Genomic DNA, 16690 nt, shown 5'->3' with positions numbered 1-16690 from the left:
CTCCGCCCTCCATTCACAAACCGGCGCTCGACCACGCCCCCGCCTCCACAATTTCACCAAAACTTTCACTTAAAAATGTTTCTAAACACTGAGAATGTGTCGTCATCGATGGACACCAATTATCTAAAGGCTGTGTTTCCAAGGAAATGTTAGAATCCATCTGAAAGCACTCTCACTTGCGTTCCTGGCTTGTCATAAACATTTCTGTGGGCTGTAGGTGAAATGTATTTTGTGCAATCTAACCTAATTAACCTGTGCGCACACAAACACACTATCACGTTGGAAGGTTCTCCAAGACACAAAAAATTCCCTTAAAAGGAGAAAATACTGCTAAAGAATGAAAATGGGTCTTCGTTGATGGATAATAAATTACCAAGTAATTGTCCAAACACTTTCAAAGCGTGCGTTTAGAAAGAATTTTTGGAATCCTTCAGAAAATGCATCGATATATATTGCTGGTTTTTCACACTAAATATTCTTTGTCTTTTGCTTTTGACAGCAATTTTGGTATCTAGAAACAGAAATTTTTTATTTTTTATGCACCCTCCAATAGGTGTTTTTGTTCATAAATTCATTCATCAGGAACCGTTTTATCCTGTTCAGGGTCACTTCACCATCACACACATGTTTGCATACTCATTTAGAGTAGCCAATCCTCCTACTAGAATGTTTTTGGAAGGTAAGAGGAAACTGGAGAACCCAGAAGAAAGCCACGTGGCCACAGGGAGAACATGAAAAACTCCATAACCCGAGCTCAGGATTGAACCTGGAACCCTGGAGCTGTGAGGGGGAAGACCATGCAAAGACCATGTCAGCTGGACATCTGGTATAGTCTTCGGAGGAGCAGAAAAACATCTTCAACATTACAGTATATAGCATGGGATAAAAGCAAGCACCTCCAGTGCATCTAGCGCATCCTCATTGTACAGCTGCACAGAAAATGTGCTGAAAAATACAGTTAGCTTTTTTTCTTCATCTTCCTCAACATTAGCATGAATGACTGAAACCTGAAACCATTGGCATGCGTTGGCGCAAGATGTCCGTTAATATATCATTCTCATCAATGTCAGTGTAAAGGAGTCAAAAAGTCACGGTAAATACAGTCACTAAATGTGTTTACAGGACATTCCTTTGACTAGGCTACTTCACTAACTTCCTAAAATGTTGCCTAATAGAAAATGCCTAATTAAATGCAAATCGTGTGTGCTGTCCATGGTGCTGAAATTAAGTGCACATACAATCAAATTCATTGATAAAGTAAATTTTACAGGAAAACAGGATATTTCTGTTATACAGACAGACACACATACAAAAAAGCATGCACTTATACTCCACTACAGGCCATACGGTGGAATTTGGTTTTAATTATCTGTGTGTCACTATCCATAAACTTCTTGGCCAGGGGGGAGAACACTGCACCTTATTACCACCCTTAGACTACACATCAAGACAAAACACTTCCATGTAAGAAAAAAAAGAAGAGTGACAGACAGACACAGACAGGAGGAGAAGAAAGAGAGAGCCCATAATTCAGGGTAGTGAGTAAAAGTTTAAATAGTGTATGATGGTGTGTTTACGGCTATACATGTCTGTTTGTGATCTGTAATTATTCTGATTCAGCAGTCCAGTTTGGCATCTGGTTGACAACACAAAAGTAACTTAGCATGAGAAAGAAAGAAAGAAAGAAAGAAAGAGGACAAGAGAGAGAAGGAAACAGACAGTGAGAAGAGAGGAAGAGTGGGAGGGAGGAAGAGAAAGACAAAGGAGAGAGAAGGATGGTAATTTAAGCACCGTCGCTGCCACCGAAAACACATCAGCTAATATGTTCCAGATGTGGCCTTCTTTCCAGTCCCACACACATACACACACATACACACACACCACTGATTTACACACCTACACAAACACACATGGAGTAGAACACTGGAATGCACATTCATTGTTAATGGCAGTGAAACACGCTGAAGTGAGGAAGTGTAGCCGCACTGCACATGTAGCTTAGTGTGGCTATATAAATATTGTACCAGGATTAATGTTGCATTCACCAAAATTCCCTCAAGTTTATTCAGCACCCACTTCACTGGCAGGATGTCTTGATAGTGCACTACGCCAGTTATTCAGCATTGTACTGAGATACTTCATACTCCCTCCTGACAGAGACTGAATTTACATTTGATCTAAAGTCGAGGGGTTATAAAAATATTCATAAAAAGCTGTATTCAGGGTTGAGTTGCGCATGCGCATGCTGAGGTGTTGATACCGAAATTGTGCACGTCGGTATTCACACGTTTGGCACAGCTATGGCTTTATGTGCTGCTTGGACAGCAGAAGATTTGTGCAATGGGGCGAAGTTTGCTTAAAACAGAGGTGTATCTCAGTTATGTGTAATTCTAATCTTGGACATAAACCCATCTTTCTTACGTAAAAGCAGCATGAGAGAGGAGCAGTATCAAGTCTGATCAAGTCTGATAGTTTGATATAAGCACAATGTGTCACAATGTTTTGGGCTGTGAATACAATCTAATTTCTTATGGAATGCCATTAAAGAGCAATAATAAATAGATAAATATGACACTATTCACTGAATAATAATAATAATAATAATGTCCTTGTAAACGCCACAAAATGAGTTTATTTTGCATTGAAACGATCAGAAGACACAGCCAAATTACTTCGAGTGAAGTGTATTCTTTTACAGCAGACACTGACGTAACTTTTGAACTTCAGCTGCTGATAATGATTAAGGAATCAGCATTTGCCAATAATGAATAAAGCATCTGTACTTTAACTTCTGCTCTACTAGAATTTAACCCCTTAGACTCCCAAGACTTACATTCCTCACATTCATAACCACACCTTTCCTACAACTATCACTTCAGTTAATGAGTAATTTATAATTCATTATATAGATGCTGAATAATATGCTTTTAGATGAATAACTGAATAGGATCAAGTAAGATACAGTTATATAAGATTACATTAAGATACAAAATTCTAACCCAATTCCAATACATTTTTCACTCGTATATTAAAGTAAAATATACTGTATAGTTTCAATCAACTGACCAGTTTATCATAGATTAGAGAAATATCTTTGTCATGGCCAAATTTTCCTCTGGCTAATTTATGGAAGCCAAATTGGCTGTTTGAGGGTCCTGCTGCCAAGTTACACATTTGTTAGTAATAACAGTGCCTGTTTTAACAGGGGCTGTTATAATTAGACAATACAGACTTTTACGGAAAACACTTTTTATGGACAACAATTGAGTATAATAGCTCTGTATGCACATTTATTCATGTGCAGATGTGTGTCATAGTCACAGACGCCCCACACATTTAAGATGCATTTTGTCTTAGATGTTTAGTTACATGTCACCTGCATTTGTGTGTCAGCCGATAAGAGCAAATGTTCAGATTTTAATCATTTATTTAAAAAAAAGTTACAGGAATGTCTGTATGTCAGTATGTAACATTTTACGTAATAGCTTTTTGATTCTGGAGAAAAAAAACATCATTGAGGTTGTCTTGGACATGTCTTGGACAAGTAAAAGGAGCCAAAGCATCCAAGATACTTCAAAAAACCTACCAGTTGAATTCTGTTAAACAGTTTACCCTAAAGAACTGCAGTTTTAATGGCAAAGGGAAACACACCAAGTATTAAATGGAATTAGTTACTATTGACTGCAATACTGATATCTGGAAACTTCATTTACTTATATTTGAAAGCATTTTCTCAGCCAGTAGGATAAACATACAACTGAACTTCATATAGTCTTCAGAATGAAAATAACTTTTTCAGGATTATAGCATAAGTCCATTCACCTTGGCTTATTATCATTGGACATTTCAAAATGACCTGGATGACTAAAAAGCTTCATGGAATTAAAATCATGTACGACAGTTTACAGTTTACTGGTGTGTGTTCACTGCATCCTCAAAGGATGTGAGGTTTGTCAAAGCCATGTGAAAATCTCCAACAAAGCCTGTCTGTAAAACTATTATGCCTTATTGGTGAGTTAAGTATACAGGAACTTACTACCATTTTAAATTCCTCAGTCTATTCCATAACCTGGACAGCTGAAGACTGGAAAAAGACACAATCTTCAAATGTCCACTGTGGTTTGGTGTGTTGGCCATTCTGAGTTGTTTCTCTGCTCACTACATGTAAAGACTGGTTAGTTGAGATACCACAGACTTCCTGTCAGGACGAACCAGTCTGCTATTCTCCTCTGATCTCTCATTAACAAGGATTTTCTGATTTTCTGAACATTAACTGAAGCTCTTCACCTGTATTTGCATGACTTTATGCATTGTGCTGCTCTGCTGCGGCAGGTTGGGATAACTGCATGAATAAGCAGGGGTACAGGTGTTCCTATTATTTGCATTTCGTGCAAAAATGTATTTTTGAGCATGAACACTTCTGTGTGACCCAAAATAATAAAATTATTCAGCATGCATGCCAGATTACACATTTTTACTGCTATCCAAATATCCATTTGACCAGGACCGCAATGCTCCAAAACAGAATTAAATGTGGATCGCCACCAGGAACCAAAGCAGTGATCTGCATTTCGTGACAGATATTGGGCCAAAGAAAGATGCTAAGTGGCTTCATAGATATAAGACCAGGGTTATTATTGAGCAAGTATTTCCTCTCTAGCACAAACAACCCATCGGTCTGCAGGCTCCACCTGTCCGTTTCCCTTCTGACTCCACATCCATCAGTCCTCCTGTCAAACAGGCCATTTACCTGAATAAATACTGCCCTGATTGCAAAACAAGACATGGCAGAGGGGAATCATCAAAAATAAACAAATTCCATGCCAAGTAGAAGAGGAATTAGGCCAGAGCAGTGCTGCCAGGACAAACAGGAGCAGGACTGGCAGTCCTCAAGAAACCAAGGCTAGGCAAAAAAAGGACAGTGATGCAGTGGTGTTTTTTTTTTCATGTATATACAGGATATTTTAGGGTGTTTGTGTGATACTGTGATTTTATATCACAGCACTGTCGAATTCCCAAATATGACTAGTCAGAAAGCGCTGATTTATTTTCTATAACAGCAGCTCTGACAATATTGCTGGCTCTAATTCAAAGGGATAGGTGGACACTCTGCATAATTTAAGACTAATAAAAAACAGATGTAAAAAATGTGTTTTTTTTTTTTTTACAATTAAAAATGTATAATCATCGATACGGTGACGTTTTCTGTAAGGAGATGTTTATTTAATATTTATGGAAGGAGTCATCAGTGTCAGCACTTCTTAACAGTCAGAGGTAAAGCTGTAACTTTAGGTTTTCTGACAAGAGAAACCTTCTCCGAAGAGGAGATTTGTGGTTTCTGGTTTCTCTGTAGCATGACAAGCTGTCTTTTCTGTCTTATTTACTTCAAGAGGCTGTTATGGGAACGACTGTTTATAGCTGTTTTGAGTGATAACAGGAACTAACTTGTCTCACAGACCTTTCCACAACATTAAACATAAGTATAAACAGTTTAAAAGTACGTCTTTCACTAATAAATAAAAAATTTAATCACTTGCAAATTGCTGTCATGTAAAAACAATATAACATTTCTGAACATGTTCTCATTGGAAAGTAAGAAACTTCAGGGTGGTAACAGTAACTCCTCTCGGCATCAGGCTGCATCCCACCGCCCACTGATGGTTATTTTCCTATAACAGCATATATTCTTTAATTACTAAACATATCTCTATAAGGTATGGACAAAAAGCCTTTAAAACAGGGTGTAAAGCCTTAAATTTAAATCTGAATGTAATTTACAACAGTATCAACAGCTTGTTATAAGGATGTCTACAGTATTTTACTGTAAAAAAAACAAAACAAACAAACTGCATTTCTTTAACCTTATTTTTTAACATGAGAACTCTCCAGGGCAAGAATACCCTTTATTTATTCCATTAAGATTTCTAACATGTTTTCATTAACCAGTGCGATGTTTCGATTTCCTGTTCTTTCTCCACAAAAATGATCTGTTCCATTATTTTATATGTCATACAAGTAAAGAGCCAGAGCCCAAGGCAGTACGACTATTATGATAGGAACCGGAGAATCTTAAAATCAATGAGAGGCTCAAGTTCAAACCTGGCACTCAGCGGAAATCGATGCTGTTTAAATATTGGTGCTCTTATTGGACGAATTAACTTCTTGTGCACATTATATTGAATGTGAACTTAATTTGTACAGCAAGAGAATGATTCTGACACTTGTGTAGCATTCCAGGAATCTGCAGGGGATTATATGGATCTTTTCGTTGTCATAAAAGTGAAACACAATGGAAAAAATGGATAATGATAGAAGATAATAAAAAGAAGCATAGAATAGAATAATTATTTCCATGTTAGCACCTGTTTCCCGACACTAGAAATGAAAGGATCATGTGCTATAGCCTTTATACTGCCAGATAATACAGTGTGAGCCTCTCAGTTATAGTCTCTATTATAAGAGTAATTTATTTTACTGGGTTTGTTCCATCAAAGCAGCCCACTGCAGTGCATTATAGCGAGTTCAAAAATAATTTAGCAAAAATCACTGAACATCTTTCAATCTTTGAGCATGAAGTGCCACCATGACCACATATGGGTTGCTAGTTCTAAATTAACAGACCCTGTGATCTCCCTGATGTTTTACGACTGTCATGAGAGCTTTCTACAACTCAAGACATCAAGAAAAAAACTGGATGCTTCATCAGTAAAAACAGTAAAACTGATTTCTATTTGGTTCTCAGAGGCATGTTTTTTCACAACACTCTCCACATCTCCAACCACATTGTCTCTCAATCCACAAGCCCCACCAGATAAGTAGTAAATGGCACAGAGTGTACGTTAGTTGATCTAACGCAATGGCAGTCTCTTCATTTAGGAAGGTTTCCAGGCCGAGTGTCTCTGGTCCATCCTGGGAGGGAAGAACAGCAGCCTTGGGAGAAATTGTGCACTATGAAAATGTCTCTGGTTGGTATTCATCCAGACAGTAATGAGTTCACCTTATTATCCTCTTAATAACTGTGGCTTATAATTTATCACCGAAGAGACCTTTCTATCTTGCTGAAAGGGAGCAGCTTCCCTCAGTAAAAGATTAAGATGTATTACTGGCCTCTGGTTGTGTGCTCCAAGAAAGTATTAATCAACTAGCCTCATATAGAACAAAGAGAACAACTTAGATACGAGTAAGGAGTGGGCAACAAACAATGTACCAGCAGGGAAAATTTGTCCTAGTTATCAGAGAAGAACATCGTTTTCTGGATTATGGCTCGCCAGTATGACAGTATAATATCCATATCACTATTAATTCCATCACACTGCATTTTTCTGAGATATCACGGGTATCATTAGTTAAATTTTTATTACACTGACAGACTCTATTGGTACTCCCAGGAGTTTATTGGAGGCCAAGATATTTTCCAAATGTTTTATTTACCCTTCTCCCTTCCACGTTAAATAAATTATTATTTATAAGGTAAACAGAAATAATGTTGTACTATGATGCAGCACTGCTGCTTTGCTTTTTACAAATCTAAGCAGCACAATATAGAGATAGGTGACAAATTAAAGGGAAAAAAATGACAGTGTGTTATTAAGGTGTTTTTTTAGCCACTATGAACCATTACACTATTATCATTAGACTCTACACTCTATCTCTGGAACTGTACTGGAGCAACGAACACCTTTCTTCCAAAAGATATTCCCTAAATTGTTGTTTTGATGATGATGGTAGAGAGTCTAACACATCGGTCCAAAATCTCATGTGTTCAACCGGGTTGAGATCTGGGGCCTGTGAAGGCCATAGAATAAAATTTGCAAACCATTCAGTGTACCCTCGTTCCCTGCGGATGGGGGCGAGGTCATCCTGAAAGATACCACTCCTATTAGGATAAAAATGTTTCATTGTAGTATTGACTTACAGTTATATACTATATGGCCAAAAGTATGTGGACACCTGACCATCACACCCATATGGCATGTGGCAAATTGTTGCTACAAAGTCGGAAACACACAATGGTCTAGAAGGTCTTTGTATGCTGTAGCTTTAAGATTTCCTTTCATGGGAACTAAGAGGCTCAAACCTGTTCCAGCATGACAGTGCATCTGAGAACAAAGTGAGGTCCATAAAGACATGGGTGACTAAGGCTGGAGTGGAAGAACTCGAGTGTCCTGCACAGAGCCTTGACCTCAACCCCACTGACCTCCTTTGGAATGAACTGGAATGCCGACTACACACATCAGTGCCCAAACTCTTGAGCTCTTGTGGCTGAACGGGCAGAAATGCCAATAGCCACGCTTCAAAATCTAGTGGAAAGCCTTCCCAGAAGAGTGGAGGCTGTTATAAGGATAAACAACTCAATATTCATGTCAGTGGCTTTGGAATGGGATGTTCAATATTCAGGTGTTCATATACATCTGGCCATATAGTATTCTTCATTTTAAGAGGACAAGTGGAGCCAAACCATCCCAGCAAAATGTTTCTAATAGCAAAACAGAGCCACCAGTTTTTCCTTTAATTTGAAACCAAATGTTGTCATGATTTTCTTTTGCTGACATGTCCATATTTCCCATCCCTAATCCAGCTCAACATACTTAACTGAATGTATGGCCTTGTTAAGAATAAGAGAATAATCCTGATCATTTACACTGTCAGGCTCACTGATAGTATGATAACCTTCTGTAGAAAACCTTACAAGTCCTTCAAAGCATCAAATGTTGTGTAAACTCACCTGGTTCCCCATGTCAAAGTCAGTGTTATGCTGCAAGATGTCTTTCCCTGGAGGTTTTTCCAGACTGCGACACAGGAGCCATGTTACCAGACCAGCAATGAACATGCCAATGTCTGGGATGAAAACACGGATGCCATTACCTGCATCTGCCCCCCGGACACTGTAAAGAAACACGTAAAAATGTTAGAAAGACTGTTTCCAAGCTGGAGCTAATGGTGTTAAACTTCAACTTGATCCTTGTCTGTGTTGCATCAATGTGCCTGCACAGTTCTTCGTCTTCATACTGACCTATCCAGGTGTTTAGGACTTTTAACTTAAATCTACATGTTTCATAAATTATGCTTTGTCTTTCTATTAATCAAATATACTTAACACATTAACTATTTGTATATTGTATTATTCTTCTATATACTCTACTATAATCTTAGTATGTGTCTAAGATATTTATAGGTAAGTACAACTACAAACCACCCAGTTCACAGTCAGTTTTTATACTATTTCAGACATTTTCAGGCACTCTGTTCAACCCAGTAGTCAAAACTCTATAAAATATATCTTATCTAAAAACACTGTAATTAGAAAAGGTACATTTGAATCCCAAAACTTCTGCTTGAGCCAAATTATCTTGTTAAATATGGTATTTAGTGCAACAATGAGCTGGAGTACCTCACCAACACGCACAAAAATGTTCTAAGCCACAATGAAGGCCTGTGATTGCCAGTGTCCTCAGTTAATGCGCTAGCCCGTCTGGTTCTCATTTCCATGCTCAAGCAAACTACAGCCTTTCGCCGTTCTCTCGGCTCGAGTTTCCTGGCTTGGAAGCAATCCTTTCAATCCAGAGATCAGCCTTTCTTTATAGAGCTGCACGTTTCTGTCCTGAAAACTGAAACTTCACTTGTTTCATCCTTGCCCTATCCAGGCATCACTCAGCTTCCATTCCGCAAGACCCTCATTTTCAGATCTATAAAAGCTTTACATAGACAAGGTTAGGTTATATGGCATTAAGAGTTGAAGGTCTTTTGGTAAACTGGAGTGCATTACCACACTGATGGCTGCCCAGAGACCCATAAACCACAGTCATACAGTGACTCAACAGTCTGCAACACCATTTCACAATACAGTGGGAACACACTCCATTGTAGCTACGTCTAATGCTAACATATGCTAGGACAAACAGTAAATTGATTCCTGTTCCATCTGAATTATATCTTGTTTGTCAATTACTGCACACTGTATTCTCATCAATCACTCTATAAATTACAAATAGCCCAAGGAGAAAAAGAAAAACAGCTCAAATAAGTGATAAGCAGCCAAGTGGCGGTTGACCAGGAAATCAGCTCGCACCTTGTTGATGTTGGGACTCATACAACCCTAAACAAATGTTTGGATACACATGCGACTTGCTCCACGTGTAATCCGGCTTTCAAAGAGAAATGTCGGCGACTGTGCAGCCTCTTTGAAGTCTACCATGTTTGCTTCATAAAATTTAATAAGTGACAGACGGCGCTAGTTGACGCGAGTATTTTGCGATTTGCTTCGTCCATCGCAGACTCTTTCCAAAGGCGCCTCCCTGTATCTAAACAGTTTGCACTGCTGCTTAAGGCCACCTTTCATCTCAGCACGCTAATAAAGACAAAAGCATGAGCTGGCAAAATGAAGGTCCTACAGATGGCACTGATTTGGGTATAAGACAGTGCGGTGAATTAACTAGGCAACTTTGGCCCATAAAAAGAATTAAAGAGAGCCGCTATCAAAGTTCACAGTGAAAGCACCAATTAGAAGAGACACCCAGAATATTGTTGGCTCCACACAAAAATCTGTGTTTTTGGTTTGCTTTTAGAAGGCGCTGAGTGGTTATAATTCTTGCATTTATTCAGTGGTTGGAGTCTCGCTCGTGCTGGGGTTGAGTTACTCTTCGATGACTGCGGGTTAGATGCTGGTGGGGGGTGAACAGTCATTAGCTGGCACTGCAGCCAGAACATCAGCAGGGGATAATGGACTGTCTGGAGGATCTACGGGCCATCACGTCGACCGACAATACCTCCATCTCCACAGCAGGCGCAAGAAAGGATCCAGGATTCAAATACCACAAAACCTGAGCTTTCAGCAAGGCAAAGTTGAAACTGTTTAAAAGGAAGCATGAGACCTAAATAAAGCTCTGCTTTCAGTATCTTCATACATAGCGCCTAAAAGCTCATCTTATGTTATTTTAATATTGGTGGTTTGTGCATATATGTGCTCTCAAACTAAACAATGATTCAGTTCCATAGTAGAATAAAGATTTTTAGCTTGATATTTTTTATTATTTGTACTTCAATAAACTACAATGAGCAATTGTATTGAATCAGGACTATTCTAATTTGAAAAAGTCCATAACAGAAAATATAACTGAGTGCAAAAGTTTACACCCCCTTGGTTTCTGAGTTTAAAAAAGTGCCTCTATTTTGCAATTTACCTTACAACACAGAATTTTATATTTATTTCATTGTGATTTATTTAAATACAACATACAGCCTAAACATCAGCGCAATTAATTCAGCAGTTATGTTTATTAGCATGCTCAAAAGTTTGCACACCCCTGTTGACATGTTATAGTTAGCTTTCTTGAATGTCCCTCATTAAGTTGTCTAATGATTAAAACATGTTTACTTTGTAAAGTCTTTTTTAAGGCATGCCAAGTTTAAATTCTTAAGCTGTTTGTCAATAGGATCAGGACTAAGGTCTAAAACAATACATATCGATTTTCACATATATAATATTTTACCATTTATATTATTTGAGTTACTATAACCATTACAACATTTCACTAGAATATTTCTTTAGTTTTTGGACATATTTGTTTGCTAGCCATTATTAAATTAAAGATTGGATGTGTTTTGTGCATTTCTACCACAGAAGAGATTATATGGCCATTATTATGTAATTAAATATTAATAGAGGTGACTTGTAAAATACCAGAAACTTACAGAGAAAATGTGGGCACAATAGCAGGTCAACATGTTGATGAAGGCAAGTTTGTTACTAAATGAAATTTAATTTGTAACTAAATTTCAAAGGTCCAGCTGGCTTTCTGGCTGTCGCGTAATCCAATCTTCTCTCTCAGAGAGATCCGCAGTGAGAGTGGCCTATCATCATCAGCAATTCTGAGAAGATTGAGCAACTAGACTGATATTTTTCTAATCTACAGACATTTTAACATGCCATAAAATATTAGAACGGTATAATCAATATGCTGATAAAATAATATGGTGACTAACTTTCCTAAACTGCTCTAGCCTAGTGAATGTCTGTTGGGCTTTACTTCTAAATAGAGCAGCAAATTTATGAAAAATAAATAAATTTTTTCAAACATCCCCCAGAGAAGAGCATCTGGACCACACACCGACAAAAACTGTTCACAGAGCTGAGTGCAACTAAGAGCCATTTCTCTAAAATCAGAGATATTTTACTAATGTAATGCCAAGAGGCATCATCTCAACATGTTGATTTGAGAAGCCCACCATGTCAGTGTTCTAAAGCTAGTGCCAATCTCCTGGCCGCATGGTGACATCTCTTCCAGTTTCCCTCACTGGCATTCTCTGGATCTTCATTTAACGCTTGTCCTGGCTGTACATCTGCATGCTCAAGAGTCAAAATCTTACGAGCAGCCAGTGCAGTCTTTAAGCTCAAGGGCCAAAGATTTCACTAGCGCTCAATTAGCGGAAGGAGAAATTAATGTAAGTGAACGACAGAAAGAAAAAACACAGACAACATCTGAGAATGTGAAATAGAAAAACATGGTGCATATCACATGGTGCAGAAAATAGCTGTGGAAGAACATCAGAAAACGGATTACCTTCTGTGATACTACAGAGATAACCTTGAAACTTTTTTTCAGTAACATAGCTTACCTCTTGCTTAATCTTTTGCTGAATTAAAGCGGTGCTAAGGTTTAACTCCCATGTCCAATCATTGAGTCTAGACCTCTTCACTTTTATAACTCTTCACCTATTAGATTAACTGTAGTTAGGGAATAATTTATATTTACAGAATAATATGCTTTATAATGTTGAATTCTCAAATCTGACCTTAAATGACTGGCAAGAAGGTCTGAGTGATTTTCACAGGCTTATATTAATTCACTTGTTCTAATATGTTATTGTTTCTATAGTAACGACTTTCTCAGGGACTTCTATAACGGACATTCGGGGGCAGCACAGGGGTGCAGCAGGGACGCAGGTTCGACCCTGAGCTTGGGTTCTTGACTGCGTGCAGTTCCTGTGCATGTTCTCTGTGGCTTTCCTCCAGGTACTCTGGTTTCCTCCCACCTCAGAAAAACATGCCAGTAGGTAGATTGGCTAAGACAAATTGCCCCTATGTGTGTAAGATTGTGTGAACGGTTGTGTGTATGGTGTCCTGTGATGGACTGGTGTCCCAATCAGGGAGTATTTCCACTTCACTCCCAGTGTTTCCGGGATAAGCTTTAGAGCCAACATGACCCTGACCAGGATAAAGCAGTTATTGAAAGTAAGTGAGTGTGATTGTTGATGTGGTAAAGTTTTCTGTAAGGGGACGTTTATTTAGCATTTCTGGAAGGAGTCTCCAGTGTCAGCACAGTAGCAGTCAGAGCTAAAGCTGTAACTTTTTTCTACATGCGAACATGCTCAGGACAGAGACAAGCTGCATTTTTTTCTTATTCACTTCAAGAAAGCGAAAAAAGAGAGGCTGGTGAGGGACACATTGTCTATAGGGAATAATTTGTTTTGATTTTCCACATTATTAAAAGGACAAAAAGTTCAATTATCATTCTTCGCATCTCCCAGTCACGGATTATTTTCCTATAACGCCACATCCCGTGATATTTTATTCCTTACTTAACATGAATAACTGAATGATATGCCAGGACTTTAATGGGCTACACTTCATCCTAACTGCAAGAAACTAGCAATATAATATCAGTGTCAGTGTAATGACTATTTGATAAAGACTGTTAGCCCTGAAAATGGATTATTTCTTATTTGATCCCTCTCCCAATTTATTTTGAAACCTGATTGCTTGCTTTGATCTGGAAACACAGCTAATAGGAGTAATTGACATTCAGTAATTGTCATCTTTCGGATGTAAGGCTACCAGTTGTTCCGCTGTCAGGAGAGAGACACGCAACACTGATGTTCCCGGATTGTTTAGCAACAGGCTAACATCCTCAGGGAGAAATAATATGCACATAATTTCCCTTTCCAGCTCCACCAGTAGCTTCTTGTCAGCTTGGTTGCTGACTGAGCACACACCATGCAGACAAGCAGAATATAAAAGACACAGATCATGGGTTATACATTATTCATGACCTAGCAAGCTTGCACAGAGATCTGGATTAATCCTCACACAAGTCTGGCTTTAATCTAGCTCAGATTTACCCGGCACGATTCCAACTTCCTGCTATACTTTGCTCTGTTTATCCCATCTCTGTGCTAAGAAAATGGAGGCCTGACTGGCTTCAAGTCTCAATCATTTTAGCCTTGTTGTTTGCAGAGTGAGTCAGTGAGGCTGGCAAAGCCACAACGTCGCACAGCGGTCTGTTTCAGGACACTGACAGCTCACAAACACACCCCATTTTTCTTGTTTTTAGCTTTGAGCTTCTCAGACACCCTCTTCTGGCTTCACGGAACACCTAAACATAGCCATTTAACAAGGTTGAAGGAAAGTAAAAGAGGGAAAGTACTAATAAAGTGAAGGATGAATCATCGACCTTCACAATACACTACTTGTTTTGGCCATGGTGATTAATTGATGTGAGTAAATAACCAGATGATCATGACTTATTCTTATTTTCCAGGCTGAGCAGAACTTCACGTGATGATAACCTCCAGTTCAGGAAGCTTCTCCTCTGCCTAAGGTCATATGGTAATGAGGCTGGCGAGTACAGATTTTAGCATTAACGCCATGCTCACTTCCCGCTAATCCCTAATAAAGGCCTCTGAGTGTGGCTTTTACTGCTTAATAATTTTCACAGCAAATAAGAAACCGTCCAAATACACAGGGCAGAAATGGCCACCGAGGCTTTTGGCTGATTTCTGTCCAAAGCCAACATGCAGCACAGTGCTACGATTCAGGGCTCACATGGCATTGAGGATAGGGAAATGCCTGTTGCAATCTCCCTTGTGTTTTAATGACCTTTATCACTGGTTCAAGCAAAACAACCTAATTTATTCTGCACCAATACCATTTATACAGGCAATGTATCAGATTTATTTTGATAGTGTTTAATGGCTCATATATTCTTCTTCTTATTATTATTATTATTATCATCATTATTTCATCAATTTGTCATCTGTATCCAATGATGGTTGACTTCCTAAATAATGATCAGCTTCATTAGAAGGCACTGAGTATCTGTGAAATATGATTTATTAAAAAGAATAAATTCAAAATAAATGTGGAAACTTCAAACAAACATTTAAACTAAATACTAAAAAGCAATACGTTGATGCAAAAATAGCCTGTCTGAAGATACAGCATAAAATTTGAACAAAAATATTTTAAAGGAAACTCATTACATTCACCTGTTCTGTTATTCTGCTGGCTTCAGAACATGACAGGAAATGCTGATATGATTAGCAGAAACGTCCAGACCACCAAACAACAGAATCTACAAAAGCCTGCTTGATCTCAGCATGCCCCAGCATCAGATACGCTCTTATCTGAATGTGAAAGGAAACCTCGCCAAAAAAAATGCACACCTTTTCCCGTACTTAACAGGTCACATAAATTTAGTCCAAATTGCAAACCTTTTCCCGTACTTAACAAGTAACGTAAATTTAGTCCAATGCGTTAGACCAGTTACGCTTAACAGTAGCTTGTACTGTGTCTTGTGCATGGTTGTTTATAAGAGACAGCAAAAAAACTTATTCCCACGTATTTATTCAGAGGATCGACATAACTTTTCATGGGAATTCATTTTGTGAGGCAGATTCTGAGGACCCCAGGCAATTTAGTTATCTGGAGGATTTTTAGAACAAACAGCCACCTAATAAGGCTAAACCAAGAAACAATAAATAGACAGATTTTCCTCTTTTGCATCAGCGGATGTAAATAAAAACAGAAAGACAGAGGATATGAGGATGTTCGTTAGATATAAGGAAGCATCTTTTCCTTTGCTAATTTATTTAGAGACGTAGACATGCATATTATGTAATTATCTAACTATTGTGATCATTTCCTCATATTACATGTGCAAATGGTCTGTACTATACTTCTACAGTTAGTTTTTTATCAATGGATCAGGATAAAGTGATAACTGAAGATGAATGAATTCATTTTATACCATAGTGCTATTGTCTTTGTACCAACACAGCCTGTTGTTTTGTTTTGTTTTTTCCAGCTGTACAGTTTCGATGAGCCTGTACACACTGTAGCATCTCATTCTTGTTCTTGCTGACAGGAGTGGAATCTGATGTGGTCTTCTGCTGTTGTAGCCCATCCACCTCAAGCTTCGATGTGTTGTGCATTCTGAGATGCTTTTCTGCTCACCCCGGTTGTAAAGAGTGCTTATTTGAGTTACCATAATCAGCTCAGACCAGTCTGGCAATTCTCTCTCATCAACAATGGCGTTCATCTCACAAAACAACCTCTCGCTGAATGTTTTTTTGTTTTCTTCATCATTCTGTATAAACCCTAGAGTCTGTTGTGTGTGAAAATCTCAAAAGATCAGCAGTTTGTGAAATACTCAAACCAGCCCATTTGATACCAACAACCATATCATGATTATATATATATATAAGTCGCTGAGATCATATCTGTTATAATGTGCATTATTTTATGTGCTGTGCTGCTGCCACATGATTGGCTGATTGGATAACTGCAAGAACAAGCAGGTTTACAAGTGTTCCTAATAAAGTGGTCATTGAGTGTATATAGTACATATGATATATTTAATGCAGAGGACATTCCAAGCAACCCCACACATGCACATTTCACATGCTGTGATGC

At 38.4% G+C, this 16690-nt stretch overlaps 1 protein-coding gene across 4 annotated transcripts in view; it reads right to left on the bottom strand.

Annotated features, from left to right (window-relative positions):
• Window positions 1-16690, bottom strand: part of LOC113526703 (piezo-type mechanosensitive ion channel component 2) — a 127787-nt gene that overhangs the window by 55682 nt on the left and 55415 nt on the right. For all 4 annotated transcript variants that reach the window (XM_026913993.3, XM_026913994.3, XM_026913991.3 and 1 more), the window contains exon 5: window positions 8726-8885. In XM_026913993.3, the coding sequence (XP_026769794.3) occupies window positions 8726-8885 (160 nt within the window). The remainder of the gene's footprint in view (window positions 1-8725; window positions 8886-16690) is intronic.

The sequence above is a fragment of the Pangasianodon hypophthalmus genome, chromosome 1 (assembly GCF_027358585.1).
Source record: "Pangasianodon hypophthalmus isolate fPanHyp1 chromosome 1, fPanHyp1.pri, whole genome shotgun sequence".
Classification (NCBI taxonomy): domain Eukaryota; kingdom Metazoa; phylum Chordata; class Actinopteri; order Siluriformes; family Pangasiidae; genus Pangasianodon; species Pangasianodon hypophthalmus.
Note: the sequence above shows the minus strand (reverse complement) of the source record. Positions and strands in the feature narration are given on the sequence as shown.